The 27264-nt window shown below is 47.0% G+C and overlaps 1 protein-coding gene and 1 pseudogene across 3 annotated transcripts in view; both read left to right on the top strand.

Annotated features, from left to right (window-relative positions):
- Positions 1-13610, top strand: part of LOC135918351 (aldo-keto reductase 1B-like) — a 44657-nt gene extending 31047 nt beyond the window's left edge. For all 3 annotated transcript variants that reach the window (XM_065452027.2, XM_065452026.2, XM_065452025.2), the window contains exons 10-11: positions 8745-8827; positions 13472-13610. In XM_065452027.2, the coding sequence (XP_065308099.1) occupies positions 8745-8827; positions 13472-13508 (120 nt within the window). In that variant the 3' untranslated portion in view covers positions 13509-13610. The remainder of the gene's footprint in view (positions 1-8744; positions 8828-13471) is intronic.
- On the top strand, positions 2129-6845 carry LOC135918370 (uncharacterized; annotated as a pseudogene).
- Positions 13611-27264: the final 13654 nt, after the last annotated feature.

Genomic DNA, 27264 nt, shown 5'->3' on the forward strand with positions numbered 1-27264 from the left:
CATGTGACCTGGCAAGACGTTACACAAGCACTGCTTGTTTCTTTTTGGTGCTTCATAGTGTTGCACACACATTTGGTGACTGTTTTAGTGACCCAAGCCACTGTATATGACTTGCAGGCTATGTAATATTTGTACTTCATTTTAGGTGGTCCTCATGTAAGATTGTGCATGTGCCATTGTTTTTTCTGGAGCTGTCATTTATGTCCCTCAAGAGATGTTCAAGAACTCTGCAATACATGCCGCAGCACAGGCATAACATAAGTTCATGCTAGCCTGGAATGCTGATTACTTCCTGACAAGATTGGTGCCCTTGTTTACATGAACAGCTCATGAGGTTAGGCCATTTGACACTAAATTTATTTATTTATTTATACTGTCGATCCCATTAGGGATCATAGCAGAAAGGGCATTTACATAGTTATCTTACAATTTAACAATAATAATTAGCACAATATTAAGATTACACACAATAGATAGGCAATTAGCAAAGGCAAACAATATAGTAGGCAGAAAAATAATGTAATACATTGTAATAATGTTACGAAAAAGCAAGAGGTAACCAAAAAGGTAGGCAATTTACAAAGAGGAACAAAATGGTAGGCATTAATTACACAATAATACATGGCCGTAAATTTAAGAGTAACAAGGGGTAATGAGATAGTCTATCAAATAGCAATGGTGGTAGGTAATAATTACAACAGGAAAACAGGTAAACAATGTGCATAAATAAACAATAGTACTCAGTAATGGCGAGTAATACAAGTTATAAAAGTTAGGTATACACAAGAGGTAGCAATCCATAAGATACATTTCAGGTGTCGTTAAATGAATTGGGATTATGTACACAATGTAATGAAATAAAGTAAAATAAAATGGCACACAAATAAATGGTGACGCATGTACGTCATAATTGTGAAGCGTGCAATTCGTTTTCGGCTAATGTTAAAAAAAGGAGATAAGGTTGGGCTGTTTGTAATATACTAGGGTCCAGCATATTCCATTCTCACATCATTAAAGGAAAAAACGAATGCTTATGACTTTCTGTATAAAATGGGCGTTCGTTTAATCATAGCAAATGTTTATGTCAGGTGAGTCGTGTTTGTTCTATAGGTAAGTATTTGGAACAGTCTATTTTTAATTCATTATGAATAAGTTGATACATAATTTTTAATTGTGCAAGCTTGGCTCGGTTTTGTAAGGTCAGTATACCGGCCTGTTTTAGCAATTCTGTGAGTGAGTCTGTTAACCGATATTTGTTGTAAATATATCTTAGTGCCTACCTCTGAATTGCTTCTAGTTTGTTAACGAGTTCCTTGGTGAAAGGAAACCAAACAGCGTTAGCATATTCTAATACAGATCTCACAAATGCGTGACAGTCGAACTCACTTATAACGATACTGGTTTTAACAGTATATCAGTTATAACAATGAGAAGCTGCACCGTCAACTTTTCTGTTTTCCATGGTGAAATAACGCACTTACTACAATGCCCCGACGCCGCATTATCATTTATAACAACGAAGTCTGGCTGCTGGGTGTCCAAGCTGAAAGGTAATGAAATTCGAAGTCTTTGAAAAGAAAAAAAAAAACGAGAAATTCGAGCCGCTGCACGATGGGCTGCTGCTGCATTAATTTTCCAGCCATCTCTCCACGCCTCTCTCCCATGACCCTTCCCCCCTCCGAACACGAATGGGCTGCGCCCATCACTCTACGCCGCCCCACCCTCCAGAACACTAATGGACTACGCCAACTGCGCTGCTCGCAGATTGCTCGCATGTTGCTCGCTGGCTTTTCATTCAGCGTAGTTCTGCTAACAGCTTATTCGCTCACGTTCGTCTATATTGCTTGCATTGAAATCGTTCCTGGCCACGCGGTTTCTCAGCATCGTTTGACCAACAGTTGGTTTGACTCGCCGCCAAAATGGGAGATGGCTGATGCGCCCGCTGATCATCGGCAATGAACGACATTGCTGGTGAAAAGAAAGTGCACGGCCATAGATTTGGAAACTGTGCTTCTAACCGATGAGGCGATCGTCGCAAACGTGCTTGCATCAAATAGGGATAGTGACGACGGCAGCAATGACGCGGTAGGGCAAGCTGCCTCAACGTTGTCCTCACAGGAGGCCCGGCATGATTCACTCCCTCCAGGGCTTTGTTTTTGTGAGGAACCTTCCGCTGCACTACGTGGAGCGCTGGGATGCCTTGGAGAAGGATGTCAGCAAGCTTTACGTAAAGCATGTAAGGCTGACAGACATAGGGTTTGCTCGTGCAAGCCAGTGAGAAGTATGTGGCGAGATGCCTGTGCTTTGTACTGTATGTGGCGAGATGCTTGTACTGTAAGTTGTAGTACGTCTTCATTTTCCTTGTCTATTTCTGGCACGCCATACACAGTTAAATTTGATCGTCTGGAGCAATTTTCAAGGTCGTCTAGTCTTAGTTCTAGCGTTGAAATTACTTTCTGTAGATTAGTGACCTTTACCGCACAAGACGAAATCTTTTTGTCTAGGGTTTTAAGTTGCTCGAGTTTCTTGTCTATTGCAGTCAAGCGCTGTTCCTTTATTTCGTTTAAATCCTTCAGGACTTATTGTAGTTGCCGTGAAGTTTCAGGTGTATCAGGACCCAGGTTTGTGTCTATATCTCCAGCTAATAGTAATAACTTGACAACTTCCACAACGTCAAAGATTAGTTCACACAGCAGCCCAGGGCACGGCAGCAAAATTAAACAAAGCTCGTTCGAATGCATGCAATCTTCAAAGCGCTTTTCGCCTGCACAATGAACACAAACAGGTTATCCATGTGCCCTTGCGGTCAGCTGCCATGCCCCATGGCCCGCAGAACCGTGTCGCCCCTTCTTATGGCATGAAGCGCTTGATGCGCCACGAACATCAAGTTGAAGCCCGAACTGGCACTCGAAGTGGTCGATGAAGTGTGCCCATAGAATGGGCTGTTGCTGTGCAATTCAAGCAGGACTGGTTCGGGGGTGTAGCGGTCTGGAAACGAATGCGCACCATGCGCGTTCTCGATCTGTAGGCTTCGTGTCTCACCGGGGCCATGGCCTGCGGCTATCCGCGCGATGAACACGAACGGGTTATCCATGTGCCCTTGTGGCCAGCTGCCGTGCCCTATGACACAGCATGATGTGCAATTGACTGTATAATGCACTTGAATGCACTCCACAGCTATCGTAAGTTGTTTACTTTGTGTCAAGTTACTCAAAAAACCAATAATTGGAAGAACTATGGTAACATGGAGAATTTATAGCATTTATGTGAATAGTGCAGAAAGAGATGCATGAAGCAAAAGTACTTATGGAGATTCCATAGAATGAACCACTGGTGAAGCTTATGAAAAGGCAGACTGCACTACGCTGTGCTTTGAGTTGAGCTTGATGCAGTTCTCGATAGTATTGAGTTACTTGGCTACCTTGCAACAAAAAGAGTAATCAAAGTAGAAACTTGCTGCACAACCTTATCAACACACTGGACATCAGCAATCCCTGTTACACATTCCAATTCCAGTTTTGGACATGCTTGTTATAATAGGCAAGACGGAACAGGCTGTGAAGGTTGAATGAAAAGCCTTGCAAGTTGTATCTATGTGCAGCACAGATGCCTGCTGCATGCATTATCTTCCAATAGCACAATAAATAGTCCGTTGTTGCTACATGCGGGCGTCCACACGTGACACAGCACATGCACAGGTGGTCCCTTGCGGGAACAAATTGGTGCAGTGAATTGCACATCATGCTGTGCAGAAACGTTCAATTTTAAGCTTGTGACTAAGTCACACTACTCATCTCAACGTCACAATGTGATACGCTTTTTTTTAATTGTCATTTATTACATTGTTAAGGGGCCCCCATTGCATAATATTGGTGGTTGCTTCATACTCTAGCAAATTCAGTATATGGCCTCAATATGAGCACTCACCCTTTCATCTAAGAATACAGTAATGATGTTATGGGTATTTTCATCACTGCTTTTTGCCATGTACCAACTATTCCCTTCTATATAAGCTGCCTCCTCTTTAAAGTGTTATATTAGTGAGACTACACTAGACTCCGCACAAAACTCAAAGGGACAGAAAATATTTATGTTTATCAGAAGTTTTGTTTATGCGAATGACACAAAAAAAAGTACTAAAATTTTCATTTCAAAGTTGTGGAGTTCTTTAATTTCATTGCAGTGAAAAAGAAAAGTCTTTATTGTACTGCACTTGGAGTATCAAAGCTTCTTTCACACAAGGTATTTGTCCATGTGCTCTTGGTTTTTGACTGTCACCATCACGATCAAAGATATGCGAAAACTAGGCAACGTGAATGTTGCAGAGCAGCCGCTGATGCCACGACAGCACAAATGACTGATATATTGAGTTTTCTTGTTTATTTGGCATGACCATTTGAAATTGTCAGGGTGTCTACGACTGGGAAAACTGAAAATTATCAGGGATTCTCTGTATGTCTGAAAAACTCTGGAAATTGTCAGGGAAATTACAAAAAATCCGTCCAAATCGGGGAAAGTGGCTGGTGAGATTGACAAAGCTATGAACACGACCTGCAGTACAATCTTGGAGGCCGTGTGCAGCAGTGCCGTTGTGGTACACAGCGTCCGAGACTGACGCGAATATTGTGACGACCTCAGAGGCTGTGTGCAGCTACGGCGCTGCTACATGTGACCTCCGAGATTGTGCCTTAGCTAACCACCGTTCATTGTAGCTCTCTCTACAGTTTAAGTGGCACCAATAACCAGCCAGCTGCAAACGGTCTAAAAGGCAACTGTCAACATTATCATCATCATCAAATAAGTATGGCCATATCTCCATTCTGTGGTAATCTGCGGCATGCCCGTGGGTGCGCTTATGTACGTTGTGCTTCGTTCATGCTTGGGTCATTTTTATCGTTTTGTTTTGGGGTGAGCTTATCTGAGCTGCTTTTGAAGATACTTGAAATCGTCAATGTCACCGTCCACAAAGTGCTCAGTCAATGCTGACTGGACCAACGCCATTGTACTAGACTTCGCTAGCTGGATTAAGCCTGTGCCCAACAATGTATATAGCGCACAATGCAGTGTGCCACAAGACATTTCGCTTCAGTAACATGAGAAAAAAACACAGTATCTAGCCATGCTTCAAGTATAAAGCATAAGAATGCCGTGAAAGCACTGGAAAGTGGCTCCCAGACATGTGCACTCTCATTGTTTAAGCCAAGCAGTGCAACCCTGTCAACCCCGATGACTGTCAAAGAAGGGGCAAAGAGAACAGGCCCCTCATCAATGCCTTCTGCTACATCAGATACCTGTACACATCTCAGTACGTGGCTTTCTATTGAAAGATGATGTTACAAAGGCTGAGATCATATGGCGCATGCATTCTGTAATGACTCATGCATCCCTCTGTTCCGTGGCATCAGCAGCAGCTCTCTTTCTGTTGATGTTCCAGTCTTGTGAAATTGCCACGAAAGTGCGATTGGGAAAAGACAGTCGGATATACTATCTGTCATGGCATTGTGCCATCCTTCTGAAAGAAGCTTCTATTAGCGCTTGCTGAAGCACCATACATAGCTGTAGCAGTTGATGAATCACTGAACAAAGTAACGCAGAAAGAACAAATGGATGTGCTGGTCAAATACTGGGATTCGACTGGCACTGTTGTAAAAATTCGATTCCTGACTTCTGGTTCTGAAGACCTCACACTTGCCTTCAAGAAAGCCACAGAGGACAAAGCACAAGATATTGCAAGTGTCAATGGATGAGCCAAATGTGAACTTCAGTTTCAGATTTCCTAAGGAAGAACTCGGTTGTCATGACATTCGACAAATCCTAGACTTTGGAAGCTGTGGCCTGCATGTGGTCCATGGTGCGTTCAAAACAGGCCATGCAGCGACTGGCTGGAATTTGTTAGTCTTTCTGCGTAGCATTTATAATCTTTTCAAGTGTGTTCCAACGCACCGTGCTGATTACATTCGCATCACAGCAAGCACATTGTTTTCTCTGAAATTCTGTGCGGATTGATGGCTTCAAAAAAGCATGGTGATTTCAAGAGCTCTTCAGGTACTTGTACTACCAAACTTGATAAAGTATGTGGAGTTAGCTAAAGCCAAGAGCAAGCCAACGTGCACCGGCTACACCACAATTGGGACGCTGGGAGCTGACACGGTGCTGCCAGCAAAACCGACTTTCATGCTATCATTGGCTGAGGAATTGAAGCCATTCCAATCCGAAAATTCAAATGGACAATCCAATGGTCCCCTTCCTTCCTGCAGGATTGGAGGCTATCTTACGATCACTGTTGGGCTAAATCATTAAGCAAGAAATCTTGCACACTGCTGACACACCCTTCAAGTTGATTAGAATAGATTTGGAGAAGCCTGAGAACATTGTTTCTGTCAGCGCTTTTGATGTTAGTTTTGCTGCCAAAAATGAACTTCGTAAAGCTGCTAGACCATCACAATTTGCACTGCTTAATTTCAAGAAGGAATGCATTTCTGTTTTGAAGGTGTGCTCGCAGAACATTATGAAAAGGTTGCCTCTGAAATACTGGCTAACAGGAGTGACTTGCTTGGATCCGACCTGCTCCTTGTCAGTGGAGGTTGGCGAAAAACGACTAGCAATTGCGCTGGAAATACTCGGAGGATCAATGGCCGACCGGTTTGGAAGTGGAATGGGCGCACCAATCCTACATGCATGTCTGTTTGCTGAGCTTGGCACAGCTGCTTCTCAAGAACTTTGATAGGATGGCACAGATACTGGACAACTTGTGATTTGAGCTGTGCTCGCGAAACCATAAGGAATTGTTTATCTTCGTCAAGATTATCCTCACCATGTCCTATGGAAATACTGCCATTGAAAGAGATTTTTCTGTAAATAAAGAGTACCTCATAGAGAACCTGAAAGAAGAATCTCTGATTATGTAGAGAATAGTGTATGATGGAGTTTCAGCAACAGGTGGTGTAGCCTGTGTTGACATTACAGAAAGTATGGTGGAAATGGTGCATGGCACAAATATTCGGTGGAAGGAGGACCTCGAGAAAAAGAAGCAAGGCAGGCTCGATGCATCCGAGGCTGAACAAAACAGGAGAAGGGTGGCTACCTGCATCAAGGAGCTCCAATAAAAGAAGCAAAGGCTTGTCAATGAAGCACAGAATGAGGCTTCTCTACTTTGCAAGGAAGTTGATGCTTTAAATCGGTGAATAAGTATGCTCATAATCTCATTTTCGTGCTGCAGTAAACTGTTTTGTGTGTAGAATCATCTATGTGAATCGTGCCTCCATCTGACTCTGACCTTTTCTTTTTTTTTATGTTCACAAAATTGTTATTGACATATCAGGGAAAACCTAGAAAATTCAGGGAATTTACATCAAGTATTTAGTAGACTCCCGTAATTCTTGTCAACCTAATCCTGTCTCGTATTAAGTGTCTGAGCTGATGAGGTAAGTGCAGTTCCAGTTCCATTTAATCAGAGTTTGCTAACACTGTTCCTATGGGTGGCCCACCAGAGTTGGTACTCTCGCCCTGTTTATCTGGCATTTTTGCATAAGAGAGTTTCGTTTATCCAGAGTTCACTGTATATGGTACCATATTTTTTTTAAGACATAAGTACCACTTTGGTTTGCTAGTTTTCTGTGAAACTGTTAAGCAAGAACAGACATTGTAACTAGTGCTGTTAGATGGGCTAGTTGCTTTCTAGAACTGTGAAACATGCTAGGAGCTTAATTAGACTTTACCCAAGGAAGGAGTAGAAACAGAAAAAAGAAACTGTTGTTTTGTTTATTCCTTGTGTTCCATTTAGTCGTGTTAACGCCAGAAAGCCCAAATGCCCTTCCACATTAAGGAAAATCGTTACTTGATCACCTTTATTTCTTGCTGTGAAGAGTACCTTCGTACGAAATAAACAATGAAATGTTATTCGAGTTAGAAATGGATTAGTATACCAAATAATTGGTTGGTTTGCTGAGATATCTACAGTGAAAACTTCACTCCAGCATGTCAAAACTGCTACTGCGAGCTTTCCGTGAAGTTTCGAAACTGATTTAAATCATAATTTTTTATTCTCATTTTGGTATATTAATATGCTATGTTGGAATTTGTGAAGTTAAATAACATGTTTCTGTGAACAAACAGGTTTTGTTTGCATCCCAAAACCACACCTGCTGGCTTTGTTTTAGCCTGTATATGAGTGCAGTCATCAAAATGAGACCAAAAGAAGAGGTGATGAGATGTACTATCACTGTTTGCACCAGGCTCCTCTTCACTGTGCCATGTTCGGTGGTGGCTGCATTCTGTATTTATAAAATGGCAACACTAACAGCAAGACATCGTTATTGTTGCATTTTAGAGCAGACGTGTTTTTAGTTATCCATACACGCAAGAGCACAAATGTGTGGCTCAGTGGCAGTGCTATGCTGCAATACCCTGAAAAAGTGACTCTCAAGCTGTTTAGCATGACGGACCTCTTTAACCACTCACTGTTATTCAGGACCCCCCCTCAAGCATTTCCTAAAGAATAATGTATGCACAGCAAACCAGAAATGTTTCAATCCAAGCCTTTTGTACCTGCTTCAAAGTGTTGTTTTCACTGGCTTTACTCAACAACAAAGTATAACAAAAACATAGACGTTTCGCCACCTATGCGGGTGGCATCGTCAGTACACAATGGCAACAAATTAGAAATACATCCTATTTATCTATGAGCAGCACTTGCATTTTGCACTGAGCATTTCTTCTCTTTGATGGTTGCATCATTCCCCAAGGTTTTTGACTTCAAGCTCACCCCAAAAGAAATGGAGACTATCAACAGTTTTAATAAAGACCACAGATTCCTTGTTCTTTCATGGTGAGTCCACTGTACTATCATTGTTGATTATACAATTGCATATCAACACAGTCTTGGTTTATCAAGTAGTTTCTGTATTCTGTAAATTTTTCCGGCTATAAGCTATGCTGCACATTGTGAACAAGCTTTTAAGGCATACCTTAAGAATTTACAATGGTTACATATTAAAATAATCTTGTACTGTAATATGTAAAACAATCCTGTTTAAAGGGACACTAAAGCGAAACAATAAATCAGTTTAGACTAATAAAGCATTATTTGAGAACCCTGCAGGCAGTCATTTCGAAGTAATAGTTTGATTATTAGATGAGACAATGAAGGTCGAAGTATCAGCATATGAATTTCGCGCGGAAACCCCGACGCTGCTACGTCAGTGTGACGTCATGGATTGCAAAGTATGTTTTCGCATTTGGGCCGTGTTGGCTGAGTAAAGGTTCGCAAAACTTGCTATGTTTAATATTTGGTTCCTTTAGAACACAATGTAGTCAATCTGTACCGCTATATAAGGAAGTAGGCCCTGGAAGATGCGATCAAAATCCGTGATGTCACAGCGACCAGGTGCGGGAACTTCAAGGAGGCGTCTCCACCCGTCTTTCATTTTTGCGCTTTTTCTTGCTTGCGAATAGTCTTATTGAGGTAAGAGTGGTGTTTTTAGTGTCATAGAAAGGTAATTTACTCATGCACAAGAAATAATTTTTCTCTTTAGTGTCCCTTTACCTATTTTAGAAAATGTGTGCAGAGAGACAACCTTAGAGTGGGTGTAGTGTAATAATTTTTCATACTTCACCTACATTCTACTGCAATATCAGGTCAATGCTGCATGTTTAAACAAGTGCGTTCTACAGGCTGTTTACTTAAAATCATGGATTTCAGTTGTACAGTGCTTTATCAGCTACACGGAAAGTTTTTCAAACTTTGTTCCATGCATTGCTCAGCTCACCCTTCTACAAGTTGCACAACACTTGTCATTTCTGTATATCTTTTGGGTCAAGCTGTCAGGTGCAACGTCCTCTCTTTTTCTTTCTTCCATTTTGCCCTAGGCAGCACTGGGTAGCTGACAGCAAACTCAGTCAAACTTGTCTGCCTTTGTGGAAGTAAACTCTCTCATTGACTGTTTCCTTTTGTTACGAGGCATTCTTATGAATGGCTCGTAACATCGTAACATCCTATAGATTGAAGTGCACCGCAGTAAAAGGCTGGAAGCAGTTTTGCCAATCATGTATTCTACACATTTTCCACATGTGTTGGGTCATTGCCACTTTTACTAGATGCCTGCCACATGAGTGAAAAACCAGTTGCCAAACCCATTCCCTTTCCTACTTTCCTCTAGTGTCAGTTGCGAGCACCACATGTGCCTAGCGGAACCACTGGGCGCTACCTTGCGTGGCTTCTGAAATCGCCATCACGCGTGCACTCCGATCTTGAAGGCCATTAGCCTCAATCGTAGCTCAGTGTATGTTTGCAGGCATTACAGGCGAAAGCTATTCTGGAGTCAGACAACCAACCTTTAAAAAGCGCACCCAAAGGATTGTGCCAACCGTGGTTTTGCCATGGTACCGACCGCGTAAGCACCGTGCACTAGGTCACCAGCCTTTGGCACTGCCTGCCGCCCATGATGACGATGGATGGATCTTATGAGCGTCCTCTTTGGAACGGGGGGGTAGGTTGCGCCACCAAGCTCTTGCTATTATACTACCTAATGCCCTACCTAGGTAAAAAAAGAAAATGAAAAAAAAATCCCCACGATGAATTCCTGTAACGAAGTTTTCTGACCCCCTATTGTAAACATTGCTTTTGTATGTCTCCATTTTTTTCTCGTTTCCATACTTCTATCAATCCTTCCAATCGCCTCTTACTAATCTCTATTGCGTACATGTTTACTTTTACCCTGCTCTCGCTGAACTCGGGGGCTTCAAGGAGGCCAGTAGTGCCAAAATTGACCGGTGGGCAGATGTCTTCGCTTTCTAATAAAACATGCTCCATCGTTTCCCTAGCTTTACCGCAGCAAGCACTTGCTTCCTTCTTATATATCACTTTTTAGGTGCGTGTTCTAAGGCATCCTGATCTTGCTTCGAAAAGTAATGAGCTTCCCTTTGAGTTATCATAAATTGTTTCTTTCCTGATTGTCGGTCGCGAACGCCACCTCGCGACTCTTGTTCACAACTGAGGGCACGCCTGTTGTGCTGGGAGCTCGAGCCATTCCACTGGCATCTAGTAAAGGGGGCAGTGGTTAGGCTGGTCATCTAATATTTCTTAATCCGAATAATTTTCACAGCGAAGCTGCATATGTCTAGCCGATTTGTCCATCAGTCTGTCGCCTGTATGCTGAAAACTCCGGCGCAACCCCATACGCATGCACGAAAAGAAAAGAGATGCGTTTGGCTGGGCCAGTAGTGACGTCGTTGCTCTCCGTCGCAGCCGAGCATGCGCGCAGCAGTTTCTCTGCGATTCCGAAATGGGTAGGCCGCGTGACATATGTACTCCTGAGGAGCAGGCAGCTTTAAATCAACGCCTCGAGCATAATCAGGAACGATTATTGTATTGTGCCTGGGCTGCAGCCCAGGCACAAGAATAGGCTTGTGCAGCCGAGCGCCAGCAGCAACTGCGTACCGAGGATCCGGCAGCCTACCAAGCCGTTGTTTAAGGAACCGCCGGGATTAACCCAGTGATAAACACCGGGCCGCACGTTTCAGCTTCGCTAGTTAACCATCTGTACGGAGTGTTTGGGCAGTGATTTTTTGTTGTCTTCTCTGTGTCACGGTGTTTCCTATGTATACATACATATACTACTACCATACTGAGTCAGTGCAGCAGATAAGACCCATGCACACGTGATGTAAGTCTGTCGATACAGATGAACAGCACATGCATTTCACTGTGAAGCCCACTGTCCTCTTGTATTTTTCATATGATAGCAGTCTACTATATAGGAGGCCCCGTGGAGCACTATTTCTTTAGTACTGCAGTACACTTCCGTTCATTCGATTTTTCGGTTCATTCAATCCCAACCGAAGTTCCCGGCCGGCGCCGGTATGTTTCTGTGGGCCCAAACTTCCATTATTTCCATCAAAATTGGCCTTCGCCGAAAAATTCTACCTTGACTGGTCAGTTTCGCCGTAATACATTCATTCTATGCTGTGAAACAGCAATAATGGAAAGCGGCCACTGTCACGGGACGTAGTATGCATTTGTTATTTATACATGTGCGCACGCGCCGTCTCTGGTTTCAATACGAGTATCTAGACGCCTAAAAAGCACTTCAGAGCTGCTTGTGACGTTGCTGTGGCGATCTGAGCCTTCGTTTCGCCCGCCATGCATGTCTCGTATATGAGACCGTTAACGGGGCCTAGTACGCGTTCCTTAACGCGCCGTGCTCCGAGAAGCGAAACTATCTGCGTTTTGGGAAAGCTAGCGAGAAGGAAGGCAGTAAGATTGAAGAACTCAGTCGAGGGGACGTTTAACGCAGAACCGTTTAGCGCGAAAACAAACGCCAGAAACGGCCGCCGAGCGTATACCTGCCATGCAAGAGGGAACGCTTAAACTCAACAAAAGAACAGGGTTACATCTAAAACTCTGAGGTCCTGCCAGTAAACTTGTTAGCCATCTCGATGCTCGTACTGTTTCCAGAGACAGCTAGTTTACAAGTATAAATTGAGCAACACGTGCGATTCCCCGCAATAGTAATACCTTTCCCCGCTTGGTATGCTTCGCCGCATAATGTACGGTATGGCGGCGAAGCTAACTTTAAAGGTAAATACTGCCAATTTACCAGTGTGTTTCGGCGTTATTTCTGCCTTTTGTTTAATTCAACACGTCGGATAATTCGACCGGTTTCGTCGGTCCCATCGGGATCGAATTAACGTAAGTCGACTGTATACTAGTATGTACTACCTGTTGCAATTATGCCTGCATTTATGGGGATGCGAGCTGCTGCCGCAGCGACGCAAGCATAAACTTGTGTCTCCGCCTGCCGTCAGCTGCAGAAAACAGCGTTTCAAGAAGGTAAGGCGCCTGTTCCTAGAGTGAGCAACACATGGCAGCCCTCCCGGAAATGCTGCTTTCTGCAGCTGATGGCAGGCGGATACAGAAGTTTACGCTTGCGCTGTCGCGGCAGCAGCTCGCATCCCCATAAGCGCCGGCAAATTTGCACTTTTTTCGTAAAAGCCAGACACTTAACTGTGCCAAGTGTTACACTATACGACGCAGACTCCAAAATGCGATATTTCTGCGTAATTTGAGCAAGAACAGCGCAGCGGTGAGCACAAAACCTATTTTCGAACACGCGCAGCGAAATATTCAGGACCCTGTACACCTGCACCATGTACCATCTCCTTCTGCTCTTCTTGATTTTCTCTTCGTACACGCCACATGTTGCCATGTGATTTCCACCTTGCCACACATGGTACACATTTATTGGCTACTGCTTACAATTAGCTTTAGAGACAGCTTGTGGCATACACGAAGTTCTGTAAAAGCTGTGAATTTAAAAGTATCAATCAACCTCATTGCAGCTGCCTCCCTCCCTTCTTTGTTGGCACAAAGCTGATAATGCTGACCTGTACGATATTGAACTTGCAGCTAACAAGTAGGCAAGTCCATGTAATTTCCTGCTCTGATTTTTTTTTCATATTCTTTTTCGTGCAGGATCAGCAGCCACAAGTACTACCCATTCAAGGTTTGAGCATGAGACAGCACCTGTATTAAGCTTACCTGTTGCCAATTTTGATATCAGAATTTTGAATGGCTGCATTTAACACTGAATAAAGCAAGTTATAAATACTGGTGTGGCTTGTGCCTTGTTATCAGTTAAACTGTTATATACGCACTCTATAGCCTCGATACAGCTAAACCTCAATATGACTAAATTCAATATAACGATATTCTCGATATAATGAAGTATTTAACATAACTTTTCCGTAGAACACCATGTATTTAGAACCTCAAAGCGAAGTGTTTATAGACAATTTCATCATAACGAAATTTCACTGCTGCCGCGAAAGAATAACGAGACAATGGAAACTTCCGCGGACGCAGATGGTGAAATGGTCGGATTGCAAGTGGCTGCTTGCGAACGCACCTCAAATCGTGCGCCGCGTGACCAAGAGCGACAGCCGAAGCGGAGCAGCGTCATGTTCAGTATAAAGTTGTGGTACAACAGAATCTTATCGCGCCCGAGCGCTTGCATGCTTTGGGTGTGAGTGAAAGCGTACGAGAGCTAGTGAGCGGAGAAGGCTATAATGGCTTGATGAGCGCAGTCTTCCCGCGCTCAATTGAAAGCAGCGCTGCGGTGGCTCGGTGACTATGGCGTCGCGTGGCTGAGCACGAGATCGTGGGTTCTATTCCAGCCGCTGCGGCCACATTCCGGTGGTGACGGAACGCTAATTAATGCGCTCCTGTACCGCATGCATTGAGTGTACATTGAAAAACCACAGCAGGTAGAAATAACCCAGAGCCCTGCACTGCGGCGACCCTCATAACTCGTGTGCAGTGTTGGGATACCCCGCATTTTTCTTTTTCTTTTTAATCGAAAGTAGTATTCTTGCAACGTCAAGTCTGAAGGCCCACCTAGCTGACGTCGCGTGAGTGATGCTCGCAGTGGTGCCATCGACCTCCTCGGGGTAGAGGCTCCTTTTGGGAACAGTGGGAGCCTATGCAGTAACTCTACCTCGGAGCATATGGCGGAAGGATGCAGCTCTTGTGGTGCAGCAGTGCAGCTCATTCGCAGCGAGCATCACGTCCAACGCTCCCACCAAGAAGCGAAAGCGAGAGGGACGCAAAGGGGGATGAGCCTCCCGCTCGTTTGTGTGTGCTACGCGTGAGGAGTGGGCTTTTCGCAATCCAAAATGTTTGCTCACTTTTGGCGTAGATTCAGAGAGGCACCTTCTATGAATGCCCATGCAGATCATCGTGTATTGCCAATTTGGGTCGGTGAATGAAAGCACAAGCTGCGACGACGTCGCTTAGTTCATGCGGAGGTTCGGCGGGGTATGCGTCGCCCCGAAGATGTCCCATGCTGTGAAAGACAGACACACCAGGCACGTACCCAAGCCCCTCCCCCATCCGGCCAAGGCACACTCCTCACACATTCCTGAAGCGTCGACAAATCAATCTACTCGGCGGCCAACATTTTGCTGCCTTTTACAGCGAAAGCATTACATGACTAACCTCCGTAGTTTTCCTCGGCGTCCGTTAACAGAAAAAATCATGTGGGCCGATCCTGGTGATAGTGCAAAAAGGGTCCAAGATCAATGGCACATACCCCTGTAGACTCGGGAACCTATAACGCGCCCTTCGGAATCTTCGGGATGGGCCCACATATGGGGAGTGCTTAACGCCTGCTTCACCTCCACCGCGGGTCGGCCCGGCATTGCACTACCTTCGGGATGGACCCACGTGTGGGGAGCCCTTAACGCCTGCTTCACCCCCGCCGCGGGTGGGCCCGGTATTGCAATATCTTCGGGATCGGCCGACGTATGACGAGTTAATGCGTGTTTCACCTCCACCGCGGGTCGGCCCGGCATTGCACCACTTTCGGGATTGGCCCACATATGCGGGGTTCTTAACGCCTGCTTCACCTCCGCCGCGGGTCGGCCCGATATTGCACTATCTTCAGGCCGACCCGCAGCGGATGTGAAACACTTTGCTTTTCGTTTGAGAGCTTTGACTTTCGTCAGCTTTCGCTGCCATTCCTTCTTCACGGAGTGGAATAGTTGTCAATTTTTTTCACTCCTTTTGGATGGCAGTAGTTATCGGCATCTCCTGGGGTGTGAAGGCCACTTTTGTCATCGATTCAGTGCCCACGAGATTAACTCAAAAAGAATTCAGTTGTCACCATCTACTGCAGCAGGGAGGGTGTAGTTGATTGTTTTAATTATAATATTTTATTTATAATGCGCATCACAGTTTTTATGTCACCATCTATTCAACGATCACGCGCATCCCTGTTGCTTCGTTAGTTCAACCTTCTTTGTTTAGACTGATCCAGCGCCAGGAAAGGGATTCAGTTCATAGTCGGCTGGTATGTATGCTCGTGGAATGAGTTGTGGCCGGAGAAAACGCCAGTTGCGTTTAACTTTTCCTTTTGTTTCATTATTTCCTCGAGGGACAGCTCGCCACGACGCTGGCAGATCCTCGGAACCATATATCCGCGATATGGGTTAGGTAAGGTGGAAAATAAAATATTGCGAAACAGCGTCGATCATCAGACCCTGCAATAACCCTTAAACCCATAAGCAATATGACTCTCGCCCGTTACCTCGTCTGGTTTTTCCCTTATTGTACAGCACTTTTCGTGCAAAACTGGCAAGTGGAAACAAGAGTCGCAAGGAGATGAGAAATTAAGCGATCTACTAAGCAAGAAAGCCAAGGCAACAGCCAAACAGGGAGGAAAAGCGAAAATTGTTTGTGAAAATATTTATGGATCAACATCTTTTTATTTCAAAAGGAAGTAGAGAAAACGCCGCCGGAACTGGATAATAATTCCGTGTGTTTTGAATGACGCTTCTACAGTTATCAACCGAGCCGCCTGACGTATAGCCACTTCCATGCTATGCTAATAGGGGGGGGGGGGGGGGGGGGTTCTATTCTTCCGCGGTGTGCGCAGCACGTCTAGAACCGCAACGTCCTGCGCTCTACGCAGTTGTACGGGACTGGTGACCACGCATCGTTACGCAACTTCCCAAATAACAACACGAGTCGGTTTTGCTACTTCTAGAGCAGTAAACGAGGGATGCAAAAGAACTGTGACCGTTCCGCAAATATACATTTCTCTAAAGTTCTTCCACAGCTAATTCAAAAAATGTTACTAGAAATCTTTATTTTGCACTTTTGCTTGTTAACTTGTTCTTGGCAAGGTTCTTCCTGCACATCTTTCATGCGTGAGTCCATTTGATGCGGTTCTTTGTTTGCCAAGTAAAGAATAGGTATATCTCACAGGCGTACCTGTGAGGTACACGTTATTTCAATTCTCTTTTGCGGCTTTACGCGTCTTTGTGGCAAATAGTGGGCATCATTCACATTTGTACTAGTAAAAGTACCCTTCACCTCATTTGCATAGAAAAGTTACCTTGGGTTGCCCCCCCCCCCCCCCCCCGAAAAACAATACTGCGTACGTGCCTGAGACATACCCATTATCAGCCACGCGGTCTCTTAATGAAACGCAAGCTTCACTCATACCATTAAATTTCGCATACAGTTGGTGCGAATTTTTCTAGCAACAGTTATGCAAGGTGCGAGGGGCGCAACCGGTACGGGCTGTTCGATACCGGCCGCCGCAACCTATCCCAGCGGGATAGGGTCCGCTGCTGGCATATGAGCATTCCTGCTGAGCTGCTTACGTCAAGCTCACGTTTCTAATTTTCTCGCGTAAGCTCACGTTTTCTAGTATTTCGCCTGGCGCTGACTAATTTCGACGGTTTTCCGTCGGTCTCATCTCGTACAACATCGAGGTGCAACGCCTGCAACGCTACTGGCGACGGTCCTCTTCACGCCAGAGTTGTGAGATGCCCGGTAGCTGTCGGGGCACTGTTGATTTTATACTGAGCTGAAGTTGCCTTGCGGGCTGCGTTGTGCCAACATGTCACATCCGCATATATAGTTAGAACTACATATAGAACTGTTCACCCCTCCCCCTCCCCCCCCCCCTTCCTGAGGGTCGTGGGAGTGAACATATGCTATATAGGGCGGGGAGAACACGTGTGCGGTGTGTCACCCCCTCCACCTGGCTACGCCCCTGACGCCCAGTGAGTAGACTGGAACCTACGCTGCATTAGAACCGAGCACAATCATATGGCTCACATGCAAGATGGGCGCGTCGATCTAATATAGCTTTACGGAAAGTTTACATTTCACTTATAATTGGACTCATTTGGTGCTGCATAATTGAAGCTATTCTTGTGCGAGAAAATTTCATTTCACTAGCAAGCTGTTAATCTCGAAAAGTAGTTGCACCGCACTTTATCAGGTTTTTCCTGCAAAGAAGTGTCATGAAGTGTCTCTATTCGCAAAAAAGAATGTTAAATTGGGTTAAGCATAGTGTAACTATTTCTGTTGAATGCATTTTTATAGAACACGATACCAGTCGAAAAACATCACTTTATCAGCGTATGAACAAAAATATTAAATATAATACGCACAAAAACATGTTATTAAAGCCAACATTGGTGCACACAACTACATAACAAAATTTGGCGGACGCTTAAGGTGCAACTCCGGCGATTTTTTGACCAAGTCAAGTTAATGGAATATTTAGGTTCCCGAGACCCCCTGTCACGCGTCTGATAGCAAAATTGTTACGCAAATTCGAAAATTTTTTTTACATAAACAAAAATGCGCAAAAGCGAAACCGAAACCTGACCAAGCAGCCGAGCGAACCTCTTTGTGTGACGTCACGAGTGTCCCCACCAACTACGCCACCCGGACCGGCTTACCAACAAGACTCCGTAACCTAGATGACGAGTCAACCTCCCGACTCGCGACCTACGTCAGCGAGTGCTGGCGAGGAGGCTCCCCTGGCTCCCTTCCCGAAGCCAGAGGGTGTTGCCGAAGCGTGGAAACGGGCCCGCGTTATGATTCCAAAACCAGGCAAGCAAGTTACGCTCGATAATCTAAGAGCGATTGCACTCACGTCTTGCGTCGGCAAAGTCATGGAACACGCAGTTCTCACCCGCGTGACCGACTTCTCGATAACCGCGTGACGTGTTCCCGCCGCAGGATTCCGTCGCAATCCCTCCACATCGTAGACGACACTACCAACTCCACTAAGGCTATTCTCGGCCTCGATATTAAAAAGGCCCTTGACAACGTTTAACGCGAAGCGATTTTCAAACAGTAAAGAACGTAGAATTACGTTACAGATTTCCGTGCGGGAAGGCGCGCACGCGTCGTCGTCGGCGACGAGGAATCGCCGGAATTCGAGGCGGGTCCGTCCGGCCGGCACGCCGCGAGGCTCCGTCATATCACCATTACTTTTAGTTCTACTCGTCTAACCACCTCGTCGAGCAAGGACACGACATCGTGTTACAGTGGATTCCAAGCCACAGTGCCTTGAAATTAACATAAGTAGAAGGATTGCATCGCAGTCTCTACGCGCATGGCATCACCCTCTGGGTTCCCGGGGGAGGATGTGACGGTCACGTCGAGCGAACGCTACAGGCGGAAGTAGATGCGGTGCAGGATTACTTGCGAGGAACGAGCCTCGAGTGCTCGGCGCCCTAGTCCGAACTCTTAATCTACAAACACACAAGCAGAGGTCGTAAAACCCTGCGCGACGAGGAGCGGGAATACTCCAAAATACGCACCAGCAGACGGTACTCCCATACCGCACGTAGACAAAATTAGAATCAGCAGGGGTTACACCTGCAGGCAAGTGGCCATAACGGAGAGACGATGCGAAGACTTCGTCGTTCGTTAAAAAAAAAAAAGAATTATGGGGTTTTACGTGCCAAAACCACTTTCCCATTAACGCCGTAGTGGGTACTCCGGAAATTTGGACCACCTGGGGTACTTCGACGTACACCTAAATCTAAGCACCACGAGTGTTTTCGCATTTCGCCCCCATCGAAATGCGGCCGCCGTGGCCGGGATTCGATCCCGCGACCGCGCGTGTTTAGCAGCACAGCACCATAGCCATTAAGCAACCACGGCGGTTTTCCGTCGTTCGGTAGACGACACGCTCCGACTCTTGTGTCGCATCACGAACAGACGCATTGGTATGCGCGAGCACTGCGCGATCCGTCACGTGCAGGCCTACGCGATAAGCCGCATAACGTATGTTGCCCCCTACCTGAAGTGGATAGGGTCGGGAGAAAAAAGAAAAAAATGGTCGAGTGCATGATACGAAAGGCTTTCACGAGGGTGGTCGGCTTTCACGAGGGTGGTCGGCGTTCCACTCAACGCGAGCACCGACAAGTTTCTAGAGCTCGGATTTCGCAACTCACTTGACGAGTTAATCGAGGCGCACAACGTGGCGCAGTACGAACGATTATGCAAATCAAAAACAGGTCTGCGCATCCTCGAGTCGCTCAGCATCACGTACCACACTCAGCATGGAGGAAAGACGGCGGTTCCGGTCACGGTCCGCGATCGCCTGATCATCCCGCCGCTTGCCAAGAACATGCACCCGACGCGCCACGTTGGGAGACGCAACAAACGAGCAAGCGACCTTCAAAAGTAGTTTGGCAACAGCAGCGAGGCGGCGTACGTAGACGCCGCGCGGTGTGGACAAGGGAGAAGCGCACACGCGATCGCGCTTGTAGACCGCACGGGTAAGTGCCTCGCGAGCGCCACGGGACACACGGAGGCGGCCGAAGAAGCCGCGATAGCCCTAACACTCGCCGCGGTGCCGAACGCTGCGATCGTGATCAGCGACTCGTAGGCGGCAATCCGCGGCATCGTGCGCGGCCGCGTCTCGCGGCACTCCAAATTTACTCCAAATTTATGACGACGGCGACTCAGCATCGCCCTCGCAACCCCAAAATTCTACGGTCTTGCTCCTCTAGACCCCGGCACGCACCGACGTCCCGCTCGCGGGCAACGAGGCGGCCCACGCCACGGCTCGAGGTCTCGCGCGCCGAGCCGCCGCAGATTATGTGGCCGTTGCCTCCGGCCCCGAGAGCGGGGCATCGGATCTGCCGGATCGGGACACTATGACAGAAACACAATGGGCATGGACCGATCGCCTGGCCACGTTCAGAGACCTCGCCCAACACTACAGATTCGAAAGACGCACATTCCCGCCACCGCACGATAAATTAAACAAAAACGAGGCCGTACAACCTTACGCTTACTCCAAACGCAAACCTACCCTAGACCGGCCGTTTTACACCACGTTACCCAAGATTATACCCGACTGACGCGCGTAAAGCGTGCGGACAGAGAGCAACACTGCGACACATGCTCCGGGAATGTGCCGGAAACAACGGTACTGAAAGTGCCGCCGTTCGCAACGCGTCCATAACCGCGGCCGTTACCAGCGTACAGGAAGACTCGAGCTCGCTTTTTCCTGAAGGCGCCCCATTTGCGGGGGGCGTCGAGGACCTTCTCCGTCGGCGGCGCCGCCGCTGGGTGGCGGCTCTCAAAAGTTCGGAGCTGGAAGACCAGCTCTGGGCCGTCCGGTAAGCCGAAGATACCGCCCGAGTCCAAGGCTTCGAGCTGCCATCTGAGCCCACCACAACAAGAACTGCGGGACCATTCCTTTTAATAAAGCTTATTTTCTTCTTCCCTTAATCGGAACCAAAATATTCGCTACTCCCTATAAAAGGAAGGACTCAACCTCTACAAGTTTTTTTTTTCTTTTTGCTACGCCACTCTTCTGTGAAGAAGCCATTTTCCGTACACGTGACATGTGCCGGACGTCCAGAGTTCTCTTTTACGTGTTAAACAGCGTAGCTGTCGCGGGTGACTTGTTTGCTTGCTGTTACGAATGTTTGTCGCTCAGAATCGAGCAGCTTCAAATAGCGCCAATTCTGCTATCGATGTTTGCGCCAATGAAGGTGGAAATGAAGTGAGGGAAGTCCCGCAATATGACGGTTGCGGAGAAAAAAAATAACGCTATTCTTCGGCTGTCGAAGCACAGCCGACATCGGATAAAAATTGAGAGTATGCAGATTTAGTACACGCATTAAACGTGATTTCGTCTACCTGTAGCGACAGAACGACGATGGTCGAAGTATACAGAGTGACCAGGATGCACGTAGGAATATGTGCGTGCAGCAACGCGTTTGGAAACCGCTTTTTTTTTTATGTTCTATTAAGTCACATAAGTTCTGGCGAATCCAATAATTTGGACTTCCATTTTTTTGCATGGACTTACAGGTGGTCCCTGCAGAGTCCGAATGATCGGTTGGCGACTATACTGGTTGAAGAATAAAGTTTTGAGCGCCAGGCACCTTATCGTCATGGTTTTTTTTTTTTTTACAGCGAAAGCTGTATGTGATTAACCTTCTGCAGTTTTTTCGGCGTCCGGCAACAGAAATGGATTTAGCAACTTCTAACAAACCCATACGGGTGCAGTGCGGCGGCACAGATATAAGCATCCAGCTCTGGCACCTCCTGCGCTGGGCCTGTCTTCTGCAGCAGACGTCCACACGTCTGTACTCAGTCCAGTGTTCTGCCCTGCCCGTCCGGATTGCTCTGCGGGAGGTACGAAGGTGGAGCAGGTGAAGATCCGGGGCAGGGGTGTCTGGTAGGGCAGAGCAGTGACCGGTGGCCGCCTGAGCGCAATCTGCGATGCCGGTCAGGAAGTCACAGCCATCGACCATCTCACTGCAGCGCTTCCTCAACAGGGGCCAGTCTGTGACGTGGCATATTCTAGTCCCTGGCGCCCTTCTCGACACAGGGGTGATCACGATAGGGAAGTGGTCAGATCCCCGTGTGTCTGGTGTTGTGGCCTCGTAATAGGTACACTGCTCTGTAGTGAGGGACAGATCGATGGCTGTGCTTACCGCTCGTCGGACGAAGGTGGGTGCCCCATTGTTCATGATCACCAGTCCAGCTCGGCTGATGGCGTCGAGGAGGCCTTTGCCTCGGCTGGTGCAGCTGCGGCTTCCCTAGGCCATGTGCCGTGCGTTAATGTCACCGCACAGCACTGCATTCCCACCGAGGCAAACAGCCAGCTGGTCGAGGCGGGAGGTATCCCACGGCTCTCCTGGACAGATGTAGATGGTCGCCACAGCCGTGTCCTGGCTTCCAAGCGCACCGGGACGGCGAACGACTCCAAGGGGCCACCCACGATGTCAGCAACCAGTAGAACAGCATGCGCCAGGCTGCTGCGGACGTAGATTGCCATGCGTGGCTTCCCCTGCTTGTGGGCTCCATCCAGGCAGGGTGCCGCAGTTCAACTGCATGTGGCACAGGTGGTGACGCCCGAGTAGCCAGAGAGCCGTAGCTTCTCGGCCACGGCCTATACCTCCTGCAGTGCGAGTACGTCGAAGTCGCATTGCAGGTGGTATTCACACAGCTCTCCGTGCCGCCGCCGCAACCAGTTCACATTCCACTGTAGCACCCTCGGGCGGCAGGACCTCGATGGGTTGCTAGCCATGCTGGTGCTGGGCTGATGACACGCCTCCCGCCTGTAGGCTGAGGGCTCTGAGTAGGCTATCAGCGAGCAGCTTCTCTCCGATCGTCTTCAGTGCCAGCTGCAGGCTCGCGATCAGCTGGTCGCGGGGATCTGGATACGCCTGTGCTGGTGTGAGGAATGAAGAGAAGGGACGCAAATAGTTCCCTCTCCTCCGAGCAGGAGCGCATTGAGGCACCATACCTGTTAGGGTGCACGCTTTTCGGTTCTGTTCAGCTCCGGAGCGAAAATAATAACAGTTCCAACCGGTTTGAATAAACGTTCGCGTGCCACATGGTTTCCCGGAAAACTCGCAGTGTTCTTGAAGAAACACATGAGTTAGAACTACGTCTGGCACCTTTTTTAACTGGAGAAAAGAATAATAAAATTGAGACTCCATGCACTGTTGCGCTGAGGCATGCCATAATTTGTACATTCAAGGGTTTTGTGGAGCCCTGTGCGGCTATCCAATGCGTTACCGAACCCTCACCCTTCCCGAAATATTCTCGTTGATTGAATCCTAACGATTATTAAAATGGAAAGTTGGGCGTGTTGGTATACATTCGTAATGGTAACAGCGCGAACAAAACGACGACGGAGTGAAAGTATATAATAATGAAAGTATATATTACGGTATGTTTCTTGTACAGCGGGCCGTGTATTTTGTAAAAAAAAAAAAACAGTGCTCGTCCTATGTCCTTTCACTCTGTCGTCGTTTTGTTCGCGCTGTTACCATTAAAATCCTAATGAGTACTGGCACAAAACTGTTATTTCTCTCAGGTTGCTACCGGCCCCACAATCACAATATGAGATCTAAGTTCCTCGAACATGTCACATAAAAATGAAATATACCATCTTTTATGCGACACATTCAAAGCGCGCGCCGAATGGAGCGCGGCTTCACAGCGCAGGGTGTTAGGTCTCAATACGACCTAGGTTTTTTTAACGATGTCGACTTGCATTTAGCGCCATAAATTCATAGCACATCCTCTTTACACAGGGTGCCGCTGTGATGATAGTTTTGTATAGCACATGCCTCTAGGCCCTTGCATCTCAAGGGGCCCTGTTAAGGCAGTAGTGCTTCTTGCAAATGTTTATCTATGGCATATTTCACTATATCAAGATTATTCCACAATGTATCTTTCGTTTCCATTGTACAGCTCATTAACCATTGTCATAATTTTATCTCATATAGGTTTTATATGCACTTTACAGCGACTGTTTTTAGGCCCCTTTATAGCCACGTAACATCTACCCTTCTTCATTCATAGCTCCAGTGCGAACACTTTAACACAGGCCTGGCGCTCTTTGGCCACATTGGGCCCTTGCGTCACAAAACACCCCCACATTCATCATTCCTTCATTCCTACTACTGGACGTACTCATCAATGCGCCTGGAGAATTCTTGGCCTAAACGCTACCCCAAGCGGCAACAAGGTTTTGATGCAAGGACTCCGCTAAACGCCACGAAAACCGGAGTGTCATGGTTAAGTGGTATCAGTGATGTGCGGATTGATGCAGTGGTCGAGGCCGCATGATGATAGTCTTGGCGGAAGCTTTTGACGTGAAAATAATAGGGGAGTAGTGAGAACGTGTCGGCGTGTTCTGATAGAAGCAAGTGCAGATGACTAAGCTTATCCCGTCTCAAATGCGGGAAGCGCCGAGTCAGATTGGCCTCTATATGCATTCAGCTTTCGGCTGCGCGGTGTTATGAACTTCCAACCGGTGCCACCAGTGTTACGACATCCCAACCGGTGCCACCAGTGTTACGAACTTCAACCGCTGCACCACGATTACGGCTTTGTGGTCCCGTAGCGCTCTTCACCCGTTTCGTGACAGAGCGTTGGTAGCGAAGACTCCGAGCCTGGCGTCGATGAGAATAACAAAAGGGACTTTATACATTATATACAGGTTATCATACAGGACATAAACGGATCGGCACTGGGGCCGAGAGCTCACACAAACGCGACTGTTCTCGCACGACGGCGTCCGGCGAAAACGCGTGACACATCTCACCCCAGTCGGGAGCGACCCTCTCTCCAGGTGGGGTCGGCGGATCCTGTTTTCGAGCGGCGTGTCGCTGCTTTTATAATCCCCGAGGCCCATTGTCACTCAAACGGCCCAATACAAAGTCAGCACACGACGGTCGTCCGAGGGGTCCAACCAGCGACCGCGCTGGCCACTCGGTTCAAAGTTCGCGCGCGCGGTGACCTCCCGGCAAGGGAGGTGCGGCGCCGGGCCGTCGGGCACACGCGGACACGTCAAAACACGCTGCTCCGCCGAGGCTTCTCCCGCACGAAGGCGCAGCATCTTGACTTGTGAAGGGAGAATTATGGCGCTCGCAGGATAGATTCTGCATCTTGCAGATTCGGGATCCGGGCTTGTGGTAATGGCACAACAGCGGTCATTGTGCGGCTTGCAACCGCTAGGAAGCACTGCATCAGGCTGACTTATGCATACGTCAGCGTTTTCTGATAAGCACGTAACCACTACCTGCAATTCTCGTGATGACTATAGACAGGCACGTACCCAGGGGGGGGCCCCGGGGGGGCCCGGGCCCCCCCCCCGAAATCAAGTGGCATACCCCCCCCCCCCCACTCCCCGCCCACGCCACCACTCCTCACACATTCCTAAAGCGCCGCCAGATCAATGTTGAGACTTCGCAGCTGTTCATCGGTCAGCATTATGCTCCCTTTTTCACTCCTTTTAGATGGCGTAAGTTATCGGCATCTCTTGTTATGTGAAGGACAGTTTTCTCGTAGATTCCGCACCCACGCGATTAACTCGAGATGCGTTCAGTTGCACCATCTATTCAACCGTCACGCGCATAGCTGTTGCTTTTATTAGTTCAACCTTCTTTGTTTAGGCTGATCCTGGGACCAGGAGAGGGATGCGGCTGTTACTCGGCTGGTTTGTACTCTCATGGAACGAGTTGCGGCCGGAGAAAACGCCAATTGCGTTTTAACTTACCCCTTTGCTTCATTGTTTCCTTGAGTTACGGCTCGCCGCGACGCTGGCAGATGCCCGGAACCATATACACGTGATATATGGGTTAGATAAGGTGAGAAATAAAATAATGTGAAAGAGCGTCCATCATGAAACCCTGCAATAACCCTTAAACCCATAAGCAAGATGACTGTCGCCCGTTACCTTGTCTGTTTTTCCCCAACTGTATAGCACTTTTCGTGAAAATTGGCAACTGGAAACAAAAATTGCAAGGAGTTGAGAAATTAAGCGATCTACTAAGGGAGAGAGCCAAGGCAACAAACAAACTGCAAGCAAAAGCGAATAATAAAAAAGTTAACCGTTGTTTATGAGAATATTTATGGATCAACATCTTTTTATTGAAGAAGGAAGTAGAGAAAACGCCGGCGGAAGTGGAGAACAATTACTTGTTTTGAATGACGCTTCTACAGTTATCGGTCGAACCGCCTCACGTAGCCACTTCTCTGCTGTGCTTATGTGGGTGTTTTTCTAACCTTTCGCGGTGAGCGCTGTACGTCTAGAATCGCAGAGTCCTGCGCTCTACGCGGTTGTATGGGACTGGCGGCCGCACAGCGTTACGCAATTCGCGGAACTGTCAAAACTGATCAACAAGGCGAAAATAATATATATTCGAAACTAGAACATGAGAAAGACTGAAGAAGCCGTAAAAAATGGATGCAGCCTGAAATCAGTAAAAAAGAAACCTGGCATACGACAAACCATGATATATGCACTAAAAGATAAGGAGGATAATATCATCAGGAATCTCGAAGATATAGTAAAAGCAACGGAAAATTCTAAGCTGACCTGTATACAGTAACCAGAGGAGTCACGATAGTTCACTTAGAAACAGTAATGAACAGGATACAGAAACTCTCCTATAACTAGCGATGAGGTCAGAAGAGCCCTGAAAGACATGAAACGATGAAGAGCGGGAGGAGAAGGTGGAATAACAGTTGATTAAATCAAAGATGGAGAAGACATATTGCTTGGAAAACTGGCGGATCTTTATACGAAGTGTCTATCGACTGCAAATGTCCCAGAAAACTGGAAGAATGCAGACATTATACTAATCCACAAAAGAGGAGACGTTAAATAATTGAAAAAATTATGGGACCATTAGCTTGCTCCCAGTATTTTATAAAATATTTACCAAAATAATATCCAATAGAATAAGGGCAACACTAGATTTTTGACAACCAAGGGAACAGGCTGGCTTCAGGAAGAGATACTTTACAATGGATCACATCCATGTCATCAACCAGGTTATCGCGAAATCTGCAGAGTACAATAAGCCTCTCTATGTGGCTTATATAGATTACGAAAAGGCATTTGATTCAGTAGAGATACCAGCAATCGTAGAGGCACTACGTAATCAAGGAGTGCAGAACGCTTACGT

This window comes from Dermacentor albipictus, chromosome 1 (assembly GCF_038994185.2).
Source record: "Dermacentor albipictus isolate Rhodes 1998 colony chromosome 1, USDA_Dalb.pri_finalv2, whole genome shotgun sequence".
Taxonomy (NCBI): domain Eukaryota; kingdom Metazoa; phylum Arthropoda; class Arachnida; order Ixodida; family Ixodidae; genus Dermacentor; species Dermacentor albipictus.